The sequence below is a fragment of the Pristiophorus japonicus genome, chromosome 15 (genome assembly GCF_044704955.1).
Source record: "Pristiophorus japonicus isolate sPriJap1 chromosome 15, sPriJap1.hap1, whole genome shotgun sequence".
NCBI classification, from domain to species: Eukaryota; Metazoa; Chordata; class Chondrichthyes; family Pristiophoridae; genus Pristiophorus; species Pristiophorus japonicus.
In genome coordinates, this window is record NC_091991.1 from 149,116,207 (window position 1) to 149,140,062 (window position 23,856).

Consider the following 23,856-nt stretch of genomic DNA (forward strand, 5'->3'; position numbering starts at 1 on the left):
ATGACATCACTTCCGCCATGCCATCGATGCTATCGGGAACGCATTAGTCAGGTCTGGGAGAGAGGGGCGGGGCGTGGGGAAAGGGGAGTTGCGCCGGCGCGCGGAGCGTGGCGGCGACGGGCGGGATAGGACGTGCGCGCGTGCTCCCTCCCGCCTGCGTCTCTCGGTGACGGCCGCCTGCTCAGGTGAGGGCCTCGGATCCGCGGGCCATCTCTGACAGCGGTCAGCAGCAGCCTGCTTTTATATAGTGCGTTGGGTTAGAAATCATGTTGGTTTACACTGGGGACACTGGCCCTCCCCCCAACCACCTTCCCAGCCTGGCAATGTGTGAGACAGTGCCCCTCTATCCCCAGCCTGGCAATGTGTGAGAAAGTGCCCCTCTATCCCCAGCCTGGCAATGTGTGAGACAGTGCCCCTCTATCCCCAGCCTGGCAATGTGTGAGACAGTGCCCCTCTATCCCCAGCCTGGCAATGTGTGAGACAGTGCCCCTCTATCCCCAGCCTGGCAATGTGTGAGACAGTGCCCCTCTATCCCCAGCCTGGCAATGTGCGGGACAGTGCCCCTCTATCCCCAGCCTGGCAATGTGCGGGACAGTGCCCCTCTATCCCCAGCCTGGCAATGTGCTGGACAGTGCCCCTCTATCCTCAGCCTGGCAATGTGCGGGACAATGCCCCCCAACCATCTTCCCAGCCTGGCAATGTGCGGGACAGTGCCCCCCTCTCTATCCTCAGCCTGGCAATGTGTGAAACAGTGCCCCTCTATCCCCAGCCTGGCAATGTGCGGGACAGTGCCCCTCTATCCCCAGCCTGGCAATGTGCGGGACAGTGCCCCTATATCCCCAGCCTGGCAATGTGTGAGACAGTGCCCCTCTATCCCCAGCCTGGCAATGTGCGGGACAATGACCCCCAACCATCTTCCCAGCCTGGCAATGTGCGGGACAGTGCCCCCCTCTCTATCCTCAGCCTGGCAATGTGTGAAACAGTGCCCCTCTATCCCCAGCCTGGCAATGTGCGGGACAGTGCCCCTCTCTACCCTCAGCCTGGCAATGTGTGAGACAGTGCCCCTCTATCCCCAGCCTGACAATGTGCGGGACAGTGCCCCCCTCTCTATCCTCAGCCTGGCAATGTGCGGGACAGTGCCCCCCTCTCTATCCCCAGCCTGGCAATATGCGGGACAGTACCCCCCTCTCTATCCCCAGCCTGGCAATGTGCTGGACAGTGCCCCCCCCCCCTCTCTATTCCCAGCCTGGCAATATGGGAGACGGGTTTACTCAGCTGTTAGTGACCATTCCCCTTTACAGTGACTGATTGCTGGGTTTCATAGTTACTGGGTACCCTCTGGCGGCTAGCCCAAGTGGCCTTTAACCCCAGACAGCAAGAATATGGGATTGGTGGGGGGACATCACAGCCCAGCCCAATACTGACAGTACCTGATGTGCGCAAAGTTTCAACAGGGATCACAGGAGGGTCACCGGGAGGCATGGGGATTTATCTGCTCGTGCCCTGGAATGCTGGGGCTCAATTGTCGCGCCCCAACTACTTACCCTGACTGAAATCACCTAAACCAGTGCAGATCAGAGATTGAACCAGTGACCTGTATGGCTTACCATGTACTCTCTGAGCTATCAGGGCTGCATTCAGGGACATAACAAATGGATTGCAAATGGTTGCAATATTTACATAGTGTCAGATTTCTCTTTCACGGAATAACATCGGAACCCTATATCATTAATATGTCAGGTGTTTGGGGTTCGGAGAAAGGGCACCCTTTGGGACAGTAAACTGCATAATACAATTTGACTTCACATCTGACACAAGATTTTTAAATACATATGTGTAAAATCAATCTGTATTGCTATTTACATCACACGTGATGCCTGTCAGAATTTACCAGGTTTATTTACTTCTTGACCATACCAACATTGTTTTTGCCATCTTGACATAATTTCAGCCCTTTATGCTGCTCAATATATCCTGAGGTAAAATTCTCAGCAGTTATGGACATGCCGTGATGTATATATCAATTAGTTTGACAATTTACATTCATGTTAGGTACCTGAATAGTACTGATTGTTATCATTCTACTGATGTTACAGCGAGAGCCTTGGAGTGTGAGTGAATGTTGATGAGTGACTGAAAGTGCTCAAGAGTTAGAATGGGAATGCCGGTGTGCTTGTTGGAATCAGTAAAAATTGTCATGTATGAACATTTCAATCACTGAAGTTTCAGCAGCATTACAAGTCATGAATATTATTGTTATATTTAGACCACATTACAAACTGCAATAACAACAACAACCTTTAACATAGTGAAATGCCCCAAGGTGCTATATAGTGAATTATAGTCAGTCTCACAAGTATCACACTGCAAGTCTTTCGATTTATAAAACTGGCACTAATTCTTCTAACTGGCTAATGTACTTAATGTATAGTCAAATCCCCGTCTGAATGTTGATTACAAATATATAAACATTGTCTTTTACAGATGTAAGGAAGTTTTAAAACCTGTAACATTATAAATGGGATTCGTACTTCCGCCAACCAGATGAACTGCTTTGAATTATTAAGCTGCTGGCAATTGTTTCGTTTCTTCGTAGTGTCGCAATCGTAGAATTGGTCAGATGGCTAATAATGCGGAGAGACTGTGTAAACGCAAAAGACTGGGAGAGAAAAGTTTAGAGGAAGCCGAATGGAAGAGAGCCAAGATCCAAAATGGGACCATTGTGGAAAATGTCATTAGACACAACAACCAAGAACAGCAAAAAGTAAGGAAACTGAAAGCAAAAGTGCTTACTTTTAAAATGAGCAATTCAGTTGTAGGTTCATTTTATACTGTGACATTTTACCAATAAATGACCTAACTTAGCAAAGGAAACAGTTGGTAAATAGATAACTTTGACAGTTCAATTTCAAGTTGTCTGCCATTGTGCACAGCACTGGAGCTTTTAATGTTCTTCCCATGGCAATAACAGAACCTAGAATCTGCCCATGATTTACAATCCCAGCCTTGCCATCAAAGGCACAATGCTCAAGAACGGGAAACTGAAGGGAAAAACCAACCTGGGCTATGCTGGCACAGGTCCTGCGGGGTCGACTGCAGAGTGGCATTAAAGTATGGAATCAGATCAGCTGTCTACCCTCCTTCTCAGGGAATGGACTATGGTACGGAGGGACTATGGTACGGAGGGACTATGGTACGGAGGGATTATGGTATGGAGAAAGGGAGAAAACGAGCAACCTCTACCCATAATTTCTATATTTTTAAAAGAGACAAAAGCATGTTGAAATCCTGATCTTTGTGTTTTTTTAAAATGAAGTTGATCTGAGAATTGGGATTTTGCTGAACAGATTTGTCAAACTGCGGATCATTAATTAAACTGAGCTTCCCACCAGCTCCTTGTGAATTCTATATTTACATGGCAATTTTTTTTTAACCACCCATTTTTAATCATTTCACTCTAACCTCTGTTCATGTCTGTCTGGGCCCTGTATCAATCCCTGACTGAGGAGGAAGAATTTCCCAATGCACGCTATCACAGGTCTAAACCCAGGTCCTCACTCCACTATTCCATTCTATCCTCGGACCTCTTTGATTTTGGTCATTTTTTCCTATGAGAAGCCACGCCTTCGGCTGCCTAATCTCTAGAATTTGCTCCTTAAACCTCCCAACCTCTCTCTCTTCCTTTAAGATGCTCCTTAAAACCTATCTCTTTGAACAAGCTTTTGGTCACCTGTCCTATTATCTCCTTATATGGTTCAGTGTCAAATTTTGTTTGATAACACTCCTGTGAAGCTCCTTGGGACATTTTATTATGTTAAAGGCGCTATATAAATGTAAGCTGTTGTTGGTATGAATGACACCCTATCACCCCACTACACAGAGCTAGATTTATCAATGCTAAATTATCTTATTTTTATTTAATTCAATAGTAATTTTGAAAAGTCACATTTGAAATTCTGTGTGCCACAGTCTTAATAATTTAAAAATAAAGCAGTTAGATAAGTAAAGAAGTAATTTTTTGCCCCTCATGGATTACATTAGTTATAAAAAAATAAATGTTTCTACTTTTGCCATTATTGTAACTCCTTAAATAATAATTCGAAATAGAATCTTTTTTTTAAATTTCCAACAGTTTTTTTATTTGTGGTTTCCTTTGGTAAGTTATATTTTCTCCTGGTCTCCTCGTTTATACCTGCTTGCATCTTGCTGCTTTTGAGCAGGTGATTAGCAGTTGCAGTTTTCTCTAGGATTGTGCTGCCCTGACGCTAGGAATACATCTTATCTCCTATTCGCACTTCCCCTGCTAGGATATCTGAAATGAAGAAGCCACTGCATTAGGAATCATGGACATAAATTCAAGCCCTTCTGGATAGCCATTTTGTCTGACTTCTAATCATTTTTGTTTAGAATTATTGTTGTTTAAAAAATGTCTTTGTATACTACCATCAAATAATCAATTCAGCATTTTGAAAACCGTCCTGTTCCAGAATACTAATCTGTTTCTTTTGCATTTTTTTTCGAGGAAGTTTCCATTTTCACTCTCAACTCAGAAAGTAATCACTGTGCCATTACGCATGATCAGATGTGTGAACTAATAAACTATGCTGTATTGGGAGAAGCAAGAACCTCTTCGCCCAGGTAATGTACACCAGATGTTCAATGGTCAACTTTGTCACACTGTGTAATAATTGAGAGGCCATTTATTGGGCTTCAACTTTGTTTTGGTCCAAGTGAGCCAAGCTGCTGGTGCACAAAGTTCCTTGTAGCTATTTGGTTTCTTTCAATACTATGGTGCAGATGTTTGGCATTCTCTTTTAGTTCAACGTGCAGCAAGTTCCATAGCATCACTTCCTTCATATAGAATTGCTTCCAATTTTCATGTAAAATAATCATCAGTATTTATGCAATAATGCAGCAACAAAAAATCTGTGAAGAGAAATGTAGATGCCTTTTTAAGCAGTAGAAGCTTTCAGGATTTTCACATAATTGTCACAAACTCAGATGAGCTATTTGCCGATTTTGATGCTAACAGTGCGCTTAGTGAGGCATAAATCACACTAATAAAGGGGTGCACCTGAAATGTTAACCCAGCTTTCTCTTGACCTACTCTGCATTTCCAATATTTTATGTTTTTATTTCTGAATTTGAATAACTTGTTTGACAGAAATCACCCATTGAGTGATAGGAGTTCCCTGATATTACATATTTGTAAATTATGTACAAAACAAATTACTGGAGAATGTTTTTTAATGCTGAATATTTGGGGCTGAGCAGTGCCATGGAAATAGATGGCTGTCTAGTTGAGGGTGGACACCTAGGCGTCTTTGTGCTTGAAAGTGTATGTTCGTATAAAGTGCTGCTCTTGATTGGTCAGGATCAGAGGAAGTAGGACAACCCTACTTTCCACTTAGTGAAGAACTTTCTTTTAATGTGCAGCTTCTGAGAATACTCCAGGTGAACATTAAGTGTTTTCAGAAAATACTATAGTCCCATTTTCTTCCTACAGCTGGTGCCAGATTCACAGGCAGAAACAACTTAAAGGAGTAGCAGTGATTGTTCTACATGGAGTGAGTCAGATGCACTTCTATAGATACTATCTCCAATTTAAGCAGCTGAGGAAAAGGTTCAAATGTGTAAGTTGTTGCATTTAGAAATCCATTTTAAGATACCATGTAATCTGACCCATTTGGAGAGGGAATTGCATGGAATCTACAGCACAGAGACAAGCCATTTGACCCAACTGGTCTATTTATACTCCACACAAGCCTCTCCCACTCTAATTACACTGCCCCGATATCCCTCTGATCCTTTCTCCCTCATGGATGCATCTTCTTAAATGTGTCAATGCTATCTGCTTTGAGGATTTGAGTGCAGGAGCAAGGATGTCTTACTACAGTTATACAGGTGAGACCGCAGCTGGAATATTGTGTGCAGTTTTGGTCTCCTTACCTAAGAAAGGATATACTTGCCATAGAGGGAGTGCAGCGAAGGTTCACCAGACTGATTCCTGGGATGGCAGGACTGTTTTATGATGAGAGATTGGGTCGACTAGGCCTGTATTCACTAGCGTTTAGAAGAACGAGGGGGGATCTCATTGAAACATAAAAAATTCTGACTGGGTTGGATAGACTGGATACGGGGAGGATATTTCCCCTGGCTGGGAAGTCTAGAACAAGGGGTCACAGTCTTAGGATACAGGGTAGGAAATTTAGGACCGAGATGAGAAGAAATTTTTTGACTCAGAGGGTGGTGAACCTGTGGAATTTTCTACCACAGAAGGCTGTGGAGGCCAAGTCATTGAATATATTTAAGAGGCCGATAGATAGATTTCTAGAAACAAAAAGCATCAAGGGTATGGGGAAAAAACGGGAATATAGGGCCCAAGTTTCCACAGGATAAAAAACGGGCGCCCCTCCGAGCTAGGCGCCCGTTTTTCGCGCCTAAAACGGTGCCAGAAAAAAACCGCGCTATTCTCAAGCGCTTTGCAGCTCCTTGTCTGTTTGGCGCGGCGCCCAGGGGGGGCGGAGCCTACACTCGCGCCGATTTTGTAAGTGGGAGGGGGCGGGTACTATTTAAATTCGTTTTTTTCCTGCCGGCAACGCTGCGCGTGCGCGTTGGAGCGTTCGCGCACGCGCAGTGTGAAGGAAACATTGGCACTCGGCCATTTTTGTAGTTCTTTGTAGCTGTTTAATTTTTGAAAATTTTTTAATAAAAGCACATTGCCATCAGCACATCAGCACTGAGGCTACCCTTCTCACTATCTCCTTCCCCTCCCCACCCTCCACGGCAACAAACGGCGGTTTCCTCCCCCTCCCTCCCCTCCGCGGCGGCAACAAACCGCTGTCTCCTTCCCCTCCCTCCCCTCCGCGGCAACAAATGGCGGTTTCCTTCCCCAGCCCCCGCGGGAACGAACGATGGCTGAAGCACTTTCACAGAGTTAGGAAGATAGTTTATTTAATCTTTTCTTTGTTTATAAATGTTTATTCAGGTTGGATTTATTTGTATAATATTTGTAGAAGTATAAATAAGGATTGATTGTAGAATTTAATGACTTCCCTTCCCTCTCCCCCCCACCTCGTTCTGGACGCCTAATTTGTAACCTGCGCCTGATTTTTTAATGTATAGAACAGGTTTTTTCAGTTCTACAAAAATCTTCACTTGCTCCATTCTACTTTAGTTTGGAGTACGTTTTCACTGTGGAAACTTTGAAATCAGGCGTCAGTGGCCGGACACGCCCCCTTTTGAAGAAAAAATTCTGTTCCAAAGTAGAACTGTTCTACCTGACTAGAACTGCAGAAAAAAAAATGTGGAGAATTGCGATTTCTAAGATAGTCCGTTCTCCACCAGTTGCTCCTAAAAATCAGGCGCAAATCATGTGGAAACTTGGGCCCATAGTGTTGAGATAGAGGATCAGCCATGATCATATTGAATGGCGGTGCAGACTCAAAGGGCCGAATGGCCTCCTAATGCTCCTATTTTCTATGCTTCAACCACTCTATGGGCCCAAGTTTCCACAAGAAAAAAAACGGGCGCCCCTCCGAGCTGGGCGTCCGTTTTTCGCGCCTAAAACGGCACCTAAAAAAATTCTCGGTATTCTCCACCTACTTACAGGTCCTCTAGCCCTCGGCGCAGCCAGCACGAGCTGTGGGGGGGGTGCGGAGCCAGGTCCATGCGCTGAAAACAGTGCCGGGACCTCTGCACATGCGCGCTACAGTGGGCACGCAAGTGCAGTAGCTCCAGGCGCCGAACTGTGTGGGAGGGGCCCGAAGCACGCAGCCCCTAGCCCTGGCTGAATGGCCTCACTGGGGCTGCATGAATAAGGCTCCTCCCACGGCCAGCTCCTGCTCCCCGCCCCCGACAAGACCTGACACTCGCTCCCCCCTCCCCCCGCCGACCAGACCCGACCCAACACCCGCTCCCCCCCCCCCCCCCGCCCCGACCCGACACCCGCTCCCCCCCCCCCCCGACTGACCCGACCCGACCCGCGCTCCTGTTCCCCGACCCGACCCCCCCCCCGCCCCCCCACTGGACCTGACTCCCGACTCCCGGACTGGATCCAATCCGACCTGACCTCTCCCATCCCCCCCCCCGCTCTCTCTCTCTCCCCCTCTCCCCCCTCTCTCTCTCCCTCCCTCCCCCTCTCTCTCTCTCCCTCCCTCCCCCTCTCTCTCTCTCCCTCCCTCCCCCTCTCTCTGTCTCCCTCCCTCCCCCTCTCTCTGTCTCCCTCCCTCCCCCTCTCTCTCTCTCTCTCCCTCCCTCCCCCTCTCTCTCTCTCCCTCCCTCCCCCTCTCTCTCTCTCCCTCCCTCCCCCTCTCTCTCTCTCCCTCCCTCCCCCTCTCTCTCTCTCCCTCCCTCCCCCTATATCTCTCTCCCTCCCTCCCCCTATCTCTCTCTCCCTCCCTCCCCCTCTCTCTCTCTCTTCCTCCCTCCCCCTCTCTCTCTCTTCCTCCCTCCCCCTCTCTCTCTCTCCCTCCTTCCCCCTCTCTCTCTCTCTCCCCCTCCCTCCCCCCCTCTCTCTCTCTCTCCCTCCCTCCCCCCCCTCTCTCTCTCTCTCCCTCCCTCTCTCTCTCTCTCTCTCTCTCTCTCTCTCACCCCCTCCCGCTCAGCGGCACGAACGGCTGCAGAATTCTCCCTGGCTGAAGCACTTTCACACAGGTAGGAAGATGGTTTATTTAATCTTTTCTTTGCTTATAAATGTTTATTCAGGTTGGATTTATTTGTATAATATTTGTAGAAGTATAAATAAGGATTTATTGTCGAATTTAATGAGTTCCCTTCCCCCCCCCCCCTCCCCCCCCCCCCCACCTCGTTCTGGACGCCTAATTTGTAACCTGCGCCTGATTTTTTAATGTGTAGAACAGGTTTTTTCAGTTCTACAAAAATCTTCACTGGCTCCATTCTACTTTAGTTTGGAGTACATTTTCACTGTGGAAACTTTCAAATCAGGCGTCAGTGGCCGGACACGCCCCCTTTTGAAGAAAAAATTCTGTTCTAAACTAGAACTGTTCTACCTGACTAGAACTGCAGAAAAAAAAATGTGGAGAATTGCGATTTCTAAAATAGTCCGTTCTCCACCAGTTGCTCCTAAAAATCAGGTGCAAATCATGTGGAAACTTGGGCCCAATATTGCAACAGTTCCACATTCTGACCACTGTCTAAAGAAATTTGTCATATGTCTCACTATTGTGCTTTTTAAAAATCAAACAGTAAATATAATTGTTTTAGTTTGTTTATCCTGCTTTTTTGAATATTTTTGCTTAAGCAGAGGCTGATGCTAATATCATTGGTGAAATTAGCTTGGAGGGGTTGCAGAGTTTAACAGTACAAGGGAGTTGAATACAAGTTTACTCTGAATTTGAAGTTGGGTCATTCAAATTTTCTTCCACTTTTTTCACTTTGCAATAAATAACATCCCACTATCCTTGTTAGCATGCTAAATATAACGTTGCTGGCCAGATGGCTCTCTGAAACTGGTCTGCACTGCATTTAAAATGGGAGATTTCTCATTCTGTAGGCCTGCAGAACTGATCGTCACTGCAGACCGTGTGCTGCTTTGTGTCCGAGCTGGACTGGAAGCCAAGGGCTGAATCTCTGACCTCCCACCCCCAGTTCTTCGTGTTCAAAGATTGGCCAGCTGAGCTGACAATTTAAACTCTACAGCTATCCCATGAGGACTACATGAAACAAACTCCTGCTGAGCCCCGGGGGATGTCTAAAAAATTTCCATTGTCTCAGGTTGAAGTGGAATGCAGAAAGTACGCTTCTGGATAGCCATTTTATTTGACTTCTAATCCACATTTTCCAGAATCTGGCCAGTTGTGAATCTAACCTTCTGTAAGCTGAATTTAACTTAGTATCACCATTTTAATATAAATTTCACCTAAATCCTTCAGTGGACAAATAGCCGTTACAAAGGGGCAAAGTCAGCCAAGGTCCCTGCTCCCGATCACCATAGGTGCACTTTACTGGAAAGTAGTCAAGTTTGGACATTGGGTAAAGACAGGATTTCACTTGGCTGGGATAGACCACATGGTCAAACTAACCTCTGGACACTCGCTGCATGGATTCACATATAGAAACGTAGAAAATAGGTGCAGGAGTAGGCCATTTGGCCCTTCGAGCCTGCACCACCATTCAATAAGATCAAGGCTGATCATTCACCTCAGTACCCCTTTCCCGCTTTCTCTCCATACCCCTTGATCCCTTTAGCCGTAAGGGCTATATCTAACTCCCTCTTGAATATATCCAATGAACTAGCATCAACAACTCTCTGCGGTAGGGAATTCCACAGGTTAACAACTCTCTGAGTGAAGAAGTTTCTCCTCATCTCAGTCCTAAATGGCTTACCCCTTATCCTTAGATTGTGTCCCCTGGTTCTGGACTTCCCCAATATCGGAAATATTTTTCCTGCATCTAACCTGTCCAGTCCCATCAGAATTTTATATGTTTCTACGAGATCCCCTCTCATCCTTCTAAACTCCAGTGAATACAGGCCCAGTCGATCCAGTCTCTCCTCATATGTCAGTCCTGCCATCCCGGGAATCAGTCTGCTGAACCTTCGCTGCACTCCCTCAATAGCAAGAACGTCCTTCCTCAGATTAGGAGACCAAAACTGAACACACTATTCCAGGTGAGGCCTCACTAAGGCCCTGTACAACTGCAGTAAGACCTCCCTGCTCCTATACCCAAATCCCCTCGCTATGAAGACCAACATAACAGTTTGTGACAGTTAGAGTTGGTGCTCTCCACTCTCCCGTCCTGTTACAGTTGGAACTGGTGCTCTCCACTCTCTCTCCTGTGACATTTGGAACTGGTGCTCTCCACTCTCTCTTCTGTGACAGTTGGAACTGGTGCTCTCCACTCTCTGTCCTGTGACAGTTGGAACTGGTGCTCTCCACTCTCTCTCCTGTGACAGTTGGAACTGGTTCTCTCCATTCTCTCTTCTGTGACAGTTGGAGCTGGTGCTCTCCACTCTCCTGTGACAGTTGGAACTGGTTCTCTCCATTCTCTCTTCTGTGACAGTTGGAGCTGGTGCTCTCCACTCTCCTGTGACAGTTGGAACTGGTGCTCTCCACTCTCTCTCCTGTGACAGTTGGAACTGGTGCTCTCCACTCTCTCTCCTGTGACAGTTGGAACTGGTGCTCTCCACTCTCCTGTGACAGTTGGAACTGGTTCTCTCCATTCTCTCTTCTGTGACAGTTGGAGCTGGTGCTCTCCACTCTCCTGTGACAGTTGGAACTGGTGCTCTCCACTCTCTCTCCTGTGACAGTTGGAACTGGTGCTCTCCACTCTCTCTCCTGTGACAGTTGGAACTGGTGCTCTCCACTCTCCTGTGACAGTTGGAACTGGTGCTCTCCACTCTCCTGTGACAGTTGGAACTGGTTCTCTCCATTCTCTCTCCTGTGACAGTTGGAGCTGGTGCTCTCCACTCTCCCATCCTGTGACAGTTGGAACTGGTTCTCTCCATTCTCTCTCCTGTGACAGTTGGAGCTGGTGCTCTCCACTCTCCCATCCTGTGACAGTTGGAACTAGTTCTCTCCACTCTTTCTCCTGTGACAGTTGGAACTGGTTCTCTCCATTCTCTCTCCTGTGACAGTTGGAGCTGGTGCTCTCCACTCTCTCTCCTGCGACAGTTGGAACTGGTGCTCTCCACTCTCCCGTCCTGTAGGAGGGAGGGCTTTAGTTTCCTGAACAATTAGGACCGCTTCTGGGGAAGGTGGGACCTGTACAAGTCGGACAGGTTACACCTCAACAGAGACGGGACCAATGTTCTCGCGGGTGGTTTTGATAGTACGGTTGGGAGGACTTTAAACTAACTTGGCAGGGGGATGGGAACCCAGGAGAGGACTCTGAGCTAGTTAGAGTGGGTGAGAGCTCAGATGAACAGAATCCCAAGAAAGAATGCAAAAGGCAGGAGGCAACAGAGCAGAGTAGCACTGGGGTAAGTGTAAACCACAAGGTGATAGGAAGGGACAATATGTATGAATATAAAGAGGCTGCAAGAGGGGTCAAAACTAAAAATAATGGTTTAAAAACTAGTATTAAAGCACTTTACCTAAACGCACGCAGCATTCGAAACAAAGTAAATGAGTTGACGGCACAAATCATTACAAATGGGTATGATTTGGTGGCCATTACTGAAACATGGTTGCAGGGTGGCCAAGACTGGGAATTAAACATACAGGGGTATCTGACAATTCGGAAAGATAGACAAGAAGGGAAAGGAGGTGGGGTAGCTCTGTTAATAAAGGATGATATCAGGGCAGTTGTGATAGACGATATTGGCTCTAATGAACAAAATGTTGAATCATTGTGGGTGGAGATTAGAGATAGTAAGGGGAAAAAGTCACTGGTGGGCGTAGTTTATAGGCCCCCAAATAATAACTTCACGGTGGGGCGGACAATAATCAGGGGAATAATGGAGGCATGTGAAAAAGGAACGGCAGTAATCATGGAGGATTTTAACCTACATATCGATTGGTCAAATCAAATCGCACGGGGTAGCCTTGAGGAGGAATTCATAGAATGCATACGGGATTGTTTCTAAGAACAATATGTTACAGAACCTACAAGGGAGCAAGTTATCTTAGATCTGGTCCTGTGTAATGAGACAGGAATAATAAACGATCTCCTAGTAAAAGATCCTCTCGGAATGAGTGATCACAGTATGGTTGAATTTGTAATACAGATTGAGGGTGAGGAAGTAGTGTCTCAAACGAGCGTACTATGCTTAAACAAAGGGGACTACAGTGGGATGAGGGCAGAATTGGCTAAAGTAGACTGGGAACACAGACTAAACGATGGCACAATTGAGGAACAGTGGAGGACTTTTAAGGAGCTCTTTCATAGTGCTCAACAAAAATATATTCCAGTGAAAAAGAAGGGCGGTAAGAGAAGGGATAACCAGCCGTGGATAACCAAGGAAATAAAGGAGAGTATCAAATTAAAAACCAATGCGTATAAGGTGGCCAAGGTAAGTGAGAAACTAGAAGATTGGGAAATTTTTAAACGACAGCAAAGAATGACTAAGAAAGCAATAAAGAAGGGGAAGATAGATTACGGAAGTAAACTTGCGCAAAACATTAAAACAGATTATAAAAGCTTTTACCCTTGTATAAAACGGAAAAGAGTGACTAAAGTAAATGTTGGTCCCTTAGAAGATGAGAAGGGGGATTTAATAATGGGAAATGTGGAAATGGCTGAGACCTTAAACAATTATTTTGCTTCGGTCTTCACAGTGGAAGACACAAAAACCATGCCAAAAATTGTTGGTCACGGGAATGAGGGAAGGGAGGACCTTGAGACAATCACTATCACTAGGGAGGTAGTGCTGAATAGGCTAATGGGACTCAAGGTAGACAAGTCCCCTGGTCCTGATGAAATGCATCCCAGGGTATTAAAAGAGATGGCGGAAATTATAGTAGATGCATTCGTTATAATCTACCAAAATTCTCTGGACTCTGGGGAGGGCCATCGGATTGGAAAGCAGCTAATGTAACGCCTCTGTTTAAAAAAGGGGGCAGACAAAAGGCAGGTAACTATAGGCCGGTTAGTTTAACATCTGTAGTGGGGTTGATGCTTGAAGCTATCATTAAGGAAGAAATAGCGGGACATCTAGATAGGAATAGTGCAATCAAGCAGACGCAACATGGATTCATGAAGGGGAAATCATGTTTAACTAATTTACTGGAATTCTTTGAGGATATAACGAGCATGGTGGATAGAGGTGTACCGATGGATGTGGTGTATTTAGATTTCCAAAAGGCATTTGATAAGGTGCCACACAAAAGGTTACTGCAGAAGATAAAGGTACGCGGAGTCAGAGGAAATGTATTAGCATGGATAGAGAATTGGCTGGCGAACAGAAAGCAGAGAGTCGGGATAAATGGGTTCTTTTCGGGTTGGAAATCGGTGGTTAGTGGTGTGGCACAGGGATCAGTGCTGGGACCACAACTGTTTACAATATACATAGATGACCTGGAAGAGGGCACAGAGTGTCGTGTAACAAAATTTGCAGATGACACAAAGATTAGTGGGAAAGCGGGTTGTGTAGAGGACACAGAGAGGCTGAAAAGAGATTTAGATCGGTTAAGCGAATGGGCTAAGGTTTGGCAGATGGAATACAATGTCGGAAAATGTGAGGTCATCTACCTTGGGGAAAAAAACAGTAAAAGGGAATATTATTTGAATGGGAAGAAATTACAACATGCTGCGGTGCAGAGGGACCTGGGGGTCCTTACCAAAAAGTTAGTTTGCAGGTGCAACAAGTAATCAGGAAGGCGAATGGAATGTTGGCCTTCATTGCGAGAGGGATGGAGTACAAAAGCAGGGAGGTCCTGCTGCAACTGTATAGGGTATTGGTGAGGCCGCACCTGGAGTACTGCGTGCAGTTTTGGTCACCTTACTTAAGGAAGGATATACTAGCTTTGGAAGGGGTACATAGATGATTCACTAGGCTGATTCCGGAGATGAGGGGGTTACCTTATGATGATAGATTGAGTAGACTGGGTCTTTACTCGTTGGAGTTCAGAAGGATGAGGGGTGATCTTATAGAAACATTTAAAATAATGAAGTGGATAGACAAGATAGAGGCAGAGAGGTTGTTTCCACTGAGCGGGGAGACTAGAACTAAAGGGGAAAAACAGCCTCAAAATACGGGGGAGCCAATTTAAAACCAGTTGAGAAGGAATTTCTTCTCCCAGAGGGTTGTGAATCTGTGGAATTCTCTGCCCAAGGAAGCAGTTGAGGATAGCTCATTGAATATATTCAAATCACAGATAGATAGATTTTTAACCAATAAGGGAATTAAGGGTTATGGGGAGCGGGCGGGTAAGTGGAACTGAGTCCACGGCCAGATCAGCCATGATCATGATGGCCGACTCCTGTTCCTAATTCTTATGTTCTTATGTTCTTCTGTTCTTATGTTCTTATTAATGTTGAGGAAGTCCAGAACCAGGGGTCACAGTCTAAGGATAATGGGTAAGCCATTTAGGACCGAGATGAGGAGAAACATCTTCACCCAGAGAGTGGTGAACCTGTGGAATTCTCTACCACAGAAAGTTATTGAGGCCAATTCATTAAATATATTCAAAAAGGAGTGAGATGTAGTCCTTGCTACTGGGGGGATCGGGGGGTGTGGCGAGAAAGCAGGAATGGGGTACTGAAGTTGCATGCTCAGCCATGAACTCATTGAATGGCGGTGCAGGCTCGAAGGGCCGAAAGGCCTACTCCTGCACATATTTTCTATGTTTCTATAACATTTGCCGCCTTTACCGCCTGCTGTACCTGCATGCCAACTTTCAATGACTGATGTACCATGACACCCAGGTCTTGTTGCACCTCCCCTTTTCCTCATCTGCCGCCATTCAGATAATATTCTGCCTTCGTGTTTTTGCCACCAAAATGGATAACCTCACATTTATCCACATTATACTGCATCTGCCACGCGTTTGCCCACACACCTGTCCCTGCAGCCTTTTAGCGAACTCCTCACAGCTCACACCGCCACCCAGCTTAGTGTCATCTGCAAATTTGGAGATATTACACTCAATTCCCTTATCCAAATCACTAATGTATATTGTAAATAGCTGGGGCCAGCACTGGGCCTTGCGGCACCCCACTAGTCACTGCCTGCCATTCTGAAAAGGACCCATTTATCCTCACTCTCTGCTTCCTGTCTGCCAACCAGTTCTCTATCAACGTCAGTACACTACCCCCAATACCATGTGCTTTAATTTTGCACACCAATCTCTTGCCTTTTGAAAGTCCAAATACACCACATTCACTGGTTCTCCCTTGTCCACTCTACCAGTTACATCTTCAAAAAATTCTAGAAGATTTGTCAAGCAGGATTTCCCTTTCATAAATCGATGCTGACCTGGACCGATCCCGTCACTGCTTTTCAAATGTGCTGCTATTTCATCTTTAATAATTGATTCCAACATTTTCCCCATTACCGATGTCAGGCTAACCGGTCTATAATTACCCATTTTCTCTCTCCCTCCTTTCTTAAAAAGTGGTGTTACATTAGCTACCCTCCAGTCCATAGGAACTGATCCAGAGTCGATAGACTGTTTGAAAATGATCACCAATGCATCCACTATTTCTAGGGCTACTTCCTTAAGTACTCTGGGATGCAGACCATCAGGCCCCGGGGATTTATCGGCCTTCAATCCCATCAATTTCCCTAACACAATTTCCTGCCTAATAAGGATTTCTTTCCGTTCCTCCTTCTCACAAGACCCTCGGTCGCCTAGTATTTCCAGAAGGTTATTTGTGTCTTCCTTCGTGAAGACAGAACCAAAGTATTTTTTAACTGGTCTGCCATGTCTTTGTTCCCCATTAGAAATTCACCTGACTCTGACTGCAAGGGACCTACGTTTGTTTTCACTAATGTTTTTCTCTTCACATATCTATAGAAGCTTTTGCAGTCAGTTTTTCTGTTCCCAGCAAACTTCCTCTCATACTCTATTTTCCCCCTCCTAATTAAACCCTTTGTCTTCCTCTGCTGTATTATAAAATTCTCCCAGTCCTCAGGTAGCTGCTTTTTCTGGCCAATTTATATTCCTCTTCCTTGGATTTAACACTATCCTTAATTTCCCTTGTTAGCCACAGTTGAGCCACCTTCCCCGTTTTATTTTTACTCCAGACAGGGATGTACAATTGTTGAAGTTCATCCATGTGATTCTTTAAATGTTTACCATTGCCTATCCACCGTCAACCCTGTAAAGTTCTTACTCTACAGCATGAAACCACACGAGGCACATTCCAGGGACAAGGCCACTCTGTGACCTTACTTCTTTATTACAGGACTCCAGAAATGATGACCCTGCGTGGGACCTCCCTTTATATACCTGTGTGATCAGGTAAGGAGTGTCTCCCACAAGTTCACCCCCTGTGGTCAAGGTGTGCATCTAAGTTGAGTGTATACAGTAATACATTGTAGTTAGAAACATGACAAACCCTTTAAGTATCACTCGCTAGTCTATTCTAATCAATTCACGTCTCATACCATCGAAGTTATCTTTCCTTAAGTTCAGGACCCTAGTCTCTTAATTAACTGTGTCGCTCTCCTTAATAAAGAATTCTACCATATTATGGTCACTCTTCCCCAAGAGTCCTCGCACAACAAGATTTCTAATTAGCCCTTTCTCATTACACATCATTCAGTCGAGGATGGCCAGCCCTCTAGTTGGTTCCTCGACATATTGGTCTAGAAAACCATCCCAAATACACTCCAGGAAATCCTCCTCCACTGCATTGGTACCAGTTTGGTTAGCCCAATCAATATGTAGATTAAAGTCGCCCATGATAACTGCTGCACCTTTATTGCACGCATCCTTAATTTCTTGTTTGATGCTGTCCCCAACCTCACTACTACTGTTTGGTGGTCTGTACATAACTCCCACTAGCATTTTCTGCCCTTTGGTATTCCGTAGCTCCACCCATACCGATTCCACATCATCCAAGCTAATGTCCTTCCTTACTATTGCATTAATTTCCTCTTTAACCAGCAATGCCACTCCACCTCCTTTTCCTTTCTGTCTATCCTTCCTAAATGTTGAATACCGCTGGATGTTGCGTTCCCAGCCTTGGTCACCCTGGAGCCATGTCTCCGTGATGTCAATTACATCATATCCGTTAACTGCTATCTGTGCAGTTAATTCGTCCACCTTATTCCGAATACTCCTTGCATTGAGGCACAGAGCCTTCAGGCTTGTCTTTTTAACACACTTTGCCCCTTTAGAATTTTGCTGTAATGTGGCCCTTTTTGCTTTTTGCCTTGGGTTTCTCTGTCCTCCACTTTTACTTTTCTTTCTATCTTTTGCTTCTGCCCCCATTCTACTTCCCTCTGTCTCCCTGCATAGGTTCCCATCCCCCTGCCCTATTAGTTTAACCCCTCCCCAGCAGCACTAGCAAACACTCCCCCTAGGACATTGGTTCCGGTCCTGCCCAGGTGCAGACCGTTCGGTTTGTACTGGTCGCACCTCCCCCAGAACCGGTTCCAATGTCCCAGGAATGTGAATTCCTCCCTTCTGCACCACTCCTCAAGCCATGTATTCATCTGAGCTATCCTGCGATTCCTACTCTGACTAGCACGTGGCACTGGTAGCAATCCTGAGATTACTATTTTTGAGGTCCTACTTTTTAATTTAGCTCCTAGCTCCCTAAATTCGTCTTGTAGGACCTCATCCTGTTTTTTACCTATATCGTTGGTACCTATATGCACCACGACAACTGTGTGTTCATCCTCCCCCTTCAAAATGCCCTGCACCCGCTCAGAGAAATCCTTGACCCTTGCACCAGGGAGGCAACATACCATCCTGGAGTCTTGGTTGTGGCCGCAGAACAATGGCTACTTGGCCAAGGTACCAGAGAGCTGCCACTACTTATGGAACTGTGCTCTAACACGAGTTCCGTACAGAAGAGAAAAAAAAAAATTCTAACAAAAAGGCCTTTTTAAAAAAAAAAGTTGACCTACTTCCTGCGTGACAGTAAAATGAACAGTTCTTGCAGAATATCCCCAGTACCCAGAAGATCATATTTATGTTTGCATTGTTGTGAAAGTAATACTGCAGCCACTTTTATTCATCTTTCTATTTACTTACAGAGATTGAGCATGCCCCCACCTCCTGATGATTTTCTGCTTCGTATTTTTGGAACTGAGAAATTGCCTCCACAAGACTGCAAGGGTCCAAAGGTCAATGGTAATGACGTAACCACAAGAAAGGTTCTCAAGTAAATTTGACAAATTCTACTTTGTAGCATTCTTTCTTGAGCTATTACCAACAAATCATATCATCATAGGCAGTCCCTCGGGATCGAGGAAGACTTGCTTCCACTCTTAACATGAGTTCTTAGGTGGCTGTACAGTCCAATACGAGAACCACAGTCTCTGTCACAGGTGGGACAAATAGACATTGAGGGAAGGGTTGGGTGGGACTGGTTTGCCGCAAGATCTTTCCGTTGCCAGCGCATGATTTCTGCAGGCTCTCAGCGACGAGACTCGAGGAGCTCAGCGCCCTCCCGGATGCACTTCCTCCACTTAGGGTGGTCTTTGGCCAGGGACTCCCAGGTGTCAGTAGAGGTGCACACTTTATCAGGCTTTGAGGGTGTCCTTGTAATGTTTCCGCTGCCCACCTTTGGATCGTTTGCCATGAAGGAGTTCCAAGTAGAGCGCTTCCTTTGGGAGTCTCGTGTCTGGCATGCGAACGATGTGGAGCTGATCAAGTGTGGTCAGTGCTTCAATGCTGGGGATGTTGGCCTGGACGAGGACACTAACGTTGGTACGTCTGCCCTCCTAGGGTATTTGTAGGATCTTGCGGAGAGATCATTGGTGGTATTTCTCCAGTGACTTGAGGTGTCTGCTGTACTGGCACCTGCTCGACTATGTCATCGTCCGAGCCAGGAATCGCAAGTATGTGTGCATCACCCATGCCATGACAGGAGCTGATGACTGCTGGACGGACCACCGCCTAATCCGATCCAAAATTGACATCAACATAGCCCCAAAGCGGACGGGGCAGCAGAGGCAGTGCCGCAAAAAAGTTAAGGCCGGAGCACTTAAGGACCCAGCTAAGAGAGCTCTATACAGTCAGCGCCTCACAGCTAACCTGGCGTGCCTTGATGACCCCGAGATGCAGAATGCCCACAGCGCTTGGTCTGCCTTCCAGGCCTCCATAACCAATGCCTGCAAAGAGACGCTCGGTCACTCGATCAGGAAACACCAGGACTGGTTTGATGAGAATGATCAGGAGATTCAAGAGCTAATAGATCGCAAGCGCAGGGCATTTCTGAGCCTTAAACAACAACCCAACTCGGGAGCAGCAAAGCAGTATTACAAGCGGCTCAAGGCTGAGGTCCAACATTACCAACAAAATAAATCTCATGACTTACAATTATTTTCCCCATTGTGGAATAAGTCATGTAATATTTCTCATTTGTACCAAAGCTGATTATTACTTTTAATAGCATTGGATATCTGCCATTGACAGATAAGATGGGGGTTCACTTCTACATGAAAGTCATCTGATGGCAAAGCCTTTGAATAAGTCAACAAAAGACTGTATCGTGGTTTAGAGGCCTAACAAGATAGGTCTCCTATAAGCTATCCTGCCACTGAAAAGTTCCTTGGGTACATGAAAAATATATATATTTAAGCTTTTTAAGTTATTTGAGAGAGAACTTTACAATGTAATTGCGCCCCTTTAGAATAGTGGTTCTGTTACTTGAGTAGTTATCCAGATGTTTTGTAAAATAATCCAGAGAACAGAAATTCTAATCCTACCATGGCAGTTTGAGAATTTGATTTAATTTTTTTTAAATCTGGAAATAAAAACCCGGTATCAGTAGAAGAGACCATGAAGCTGTTGGATTGTCGTAAAAACCCAACTGGCTCATTAATGTTCTTTATGGATGGAAATCTACCATCCTTACCTATATGTGACTCCAGTCCCACACCAACATGTTTGACTCGTTGCTGCTCTCTGAAGTGATCTAGCAAGCCTCTCCACTGTATCAAAAAACTTTTAGCAGTGATTCAAGAAGACCCAACACCAACGTTCCCTTGCAGCCGCGAAGCACTCTGCCGATCCCGCACAGCCGCTAGGCCAGCATTTAAATAGAAAAACCCCACACGTGCAGAATTATGAATTGTGTTTAAAGGGCCGCTCAGACCAAAATAAAATTTGAGAGAACATTGCCCACCACCACCTTCCCAAGGGCAATTAGGGGTGGAGAATAAATGCTGTTCTTGGCAGCGAAGCCCACATCCAGAGAATGTCTAAAATATATATTTCACTTTTCAGAGAGTTGATAAAGTTCCCCAGATGTGTTACATACTCTTTGAAATAGTCATAATTGTCAAATGCTAGCTCATCAGGCCCACTTCTTGGGATGTCTTGAGTAGCTGCAGGTATAGAAAGAAAGACTTGCATTAATATAGCACCTTTAACGACCACCGGACGTCCCAAAGCGCTTTACAGCCAATGGAGTACTTTTTGAAGGGTAGTCACTGTCATAATGTAGGAAACACAGCAGCCAATTTGCGCACAGCAAGCTCCCAAGAACAGCAATGTGATAATGACCAGATAATCTGTTGTACTTGATGTTAATTGAGGGATAAATATTGGCCAGGTATAGAGCTCTGCACTCCCAATTAGAGGATCATGAGATCATATATGAGCTTGACTGCAAATCAGTTTAACCTGCCCTCAGAAGCTGGGTTTCATCAGTTTTCAGTTGCATGGTGCATGTATTATTGCACAGTAAAAAGGTGCTTCATCTCTAGTTAATGGCAGCTGGGGAGCCAGCAAGCCTCATCCTGCCTAGCTATCTATTATCCAAAGAGCATTATCCTGGCTAAGGCCTGGTGGCAAAGGTCTATGGTTCCAGCTAGACTAGATTGTTGTTGGTTTAAGATTGAACTTCTGACAATATGCTGGGGTATTAAAGAAACAATGAAGTGATGTTAAAGTGAGGTAGCCTCATCATGGTGGCTGAAAAAACTCCCATAGCATCCCAGAATTGGGGTAACTACTTGTACACTACACAGTATTCCTCCAAGAAAATGCTGCCAATATTCTGTTCCCTGTAGTGTCTTCATATAAGTAAAATGTGTAGTCGCTTTGTGTTACAGTTGTTTCATATTTTAGATTTTTTTATCTTCTTCTTGGAAAGAATTTTGGAATTGAGTTATGTTTAACAAGTGCATTGTGAAACAAAGTGAACTCGGATAGGCTTAAAAAGAAAGGCTGCAGCCTTTGACAATGTGTACTAAAGCCAGATAAGCTAGTTTGGAGAATATCAGAACTCTCAGTCTATTTCAAACTGATTCATTGAGGATCTGTTGCCTTATCCTAGGCCCATTAGCCAGGATGACCTGAGATGTTAAGCACTTTTTCACCTCCCCTCAGGTGGCCAACAAATATTCATACCCATCGCAGTGATGCCAATTCTATTCATGTGGGCGTGCACGAGTTATCTGCAGAGAATAAGCTCCAGGACAAGGGGACAATTAGGCTGACCGGCCTAATGACAAATCCTTGCGCAGGAAAGTGTCAAAGACATCGGCCCTCTGCTTCCTGAGTCAGAATTAACAGAAACAAAGAGAAAACCCATGTTTGGGGCAGTCGGGTATAATGCAAGACGCTGTGGTGTGTAGGTCTAAGGCCCAGAGCTGGAAGCTAAAAATGCAGGAGGTCCGTTTTTTGCAATTAGAAGTAGCTGGAAAGAAAGCCAGTGCCAAAAACAAATAAGTCAGCCCATGGTTTATTATTTTCTTTTGCCATTATTCAAGGTGCTAAGTTAGATTGAGCTAACTCACTGCAATCGGCTTTGTCTCTTGCTCTGCATGTTCACTTGCTGTCTGAAATAAAGCTTCTTAACAATTTGTACCTGGCCTCGTCTTACCAAATGTTTCAGAGTCTGCCTTTGAAAAGACTGGAGAGGTACACATCCAGTTCAGGTCACATTCATCACCGTGGATTTTGCTATTGTATAATTAGTTATAGGGCTGTATGGGCACACTCCTGAACGTAAAACACTCAAACCGCTTACGGGGAGTAACCAGCGCCAGAATATCTGAAATAATATCTAAAGTAGATCCAAAACTTAGTTACACATGTAAATATTTTCAAATTAAATATAATTATCACAGGTGGGCTTAAAGTGGGGGGAGAATGTGAAGGTTGGGGGTGAAGTAAAATCAGATGGATATTTTGCTGTTCAGTTAAGAAAAATATACGAATACATTTTTCTATTTATTTCAGAAACCCCTGTAGTGAATGGACATTGCCTTGTGACAGAGAATAACAGCTGTGGGCCACCAGATCTTGATAATCATCCCATCATTATTAAATATGGGAGAAAAAAACAAGGCTTGACCAGTTACTTGCTGAGTGAAGAGGAGCTGACTAAGAATGATTATCCCGTCGCAGGTCAGTATACTTCTTGTACACAGTTGGACACAGCCTTGCCCAATTATCATTCCTTAATGTTGAAGCAATACTCATTTATATTTTTGGGTCTCATTCCACCCTTTTCTTGGATACTTCAGTTTCTGTATTTAGATCACTTTCATAATTAGGTTCTTAGTGGGGCTCAAGTTTCGGACCCCCGCTAGAAAGGCACACACCAGAGAGGCCCGCATAATTTGTAGAACTGAAAAAGCGGCAAATACTTAACCTCGCGATTCTCCGATATCTGTAGGCCCGTTTCCAGCTCGGCGCGGCGCAGCAAGAGCTGCTGGGAGCGGAGCAATAGCCCTGTACCAAAAAGAGTGCCGGCAGCTGTGCGCGTGCGCAGTAGCTCCTGACCCTCCCAGCGTGTCCTGTCTCAGGGCGACGACCCTATCCCTGGCCGAATGGACGTCGCCCCTATCCCGGGCCGAGTGGCCTGACAGTACTTACCTCTTCCGCGGCGGCCCACCCGAACTCCTTGTCTGTGGCAGGGCCCGCCCGGCATCTTGCTGGGGGCAGGCCCCACCCGAAGTCCTCGGCGTCACCGGCGGGGCCCTGCCCGAAGTGATGGTAGGCAGCGGGGCCCTGCCCGAAGTGATGGTAGGCGGCGGGCCCTGCCTGAAGTGATGGTAGGCAGCGGGGCCCTGCCCGAAGTGATGGTAGGCAGCGGAGCCCTGCCCAAAGTGATGGTAGGCGGCGGGGCCCTGCCCGAAGTGATGGTAGGCGGCGGGGCCCTGCCCGAAGTGATGGTTGGCGGCGGGCCCTGCCTGAAGTCATGGTTGGCAGCGGGGCCTGCCTGAAGTCATGGTTGGCAGCGGGGCCTGCCTGAAGTCATGGTTGGCAGCGGGGCCTGCCTGAAGTCATGGTTGGCAGCGGGGCCCGCCCGACAGGCATCTCC

The 23,856-nt window shown here is 45.9% G+C and overlaps 1 protein-coding gene across 7 annotated transcripts in view; it reads left to right on the top strand.

The window, feature by feature from the left end:
* Positions 1-101: 101 nt before the first annotated feature.
* The window catches only part of LOC139281120 (RNA exonuclease 5-like), a 58,085-nt gene continuing 34,330 nt past the window's right edge, over positions 102-23,856 (top strand). For 3 of the 7 annotated variants that reach the window (XM_070901084.1, XM_070901086.1, XM_070901088.1), the window contains exons 1-6: positions 105-185; positions 2,485-2,764; positions 4,523-4,638; positions 5,507-5,633; positions 18,611-18,707; positions 22,770-22,937. In XM_070901084.1, coding sequence (XP_070757185.1) covers positions 2,621-2,764; positions 4,523-4,638; positions 5,507-5,633; positions 18,611-18,707; positions 22,770-22,937 — 652 coding nt within the window. In that variant the 5' untranslated portion in view covers positions 105-185; positions 2,485-2,620. Of the gene's footprint in view, positions 186-2,484; positions 2,765-4,522; positions 4,639-5,506; positions 5,634-9,520; positions 9,756-16,809; positions 16,866-18,610; positions 18,708-22,769; positions 22,938-23,856 lie in introns of those variants that run through there. The other 4 variants (XM_070901085.1, XM_070901087.1, XM_070901090.1 and 1 more) reach the window with 4 other exon arrangements.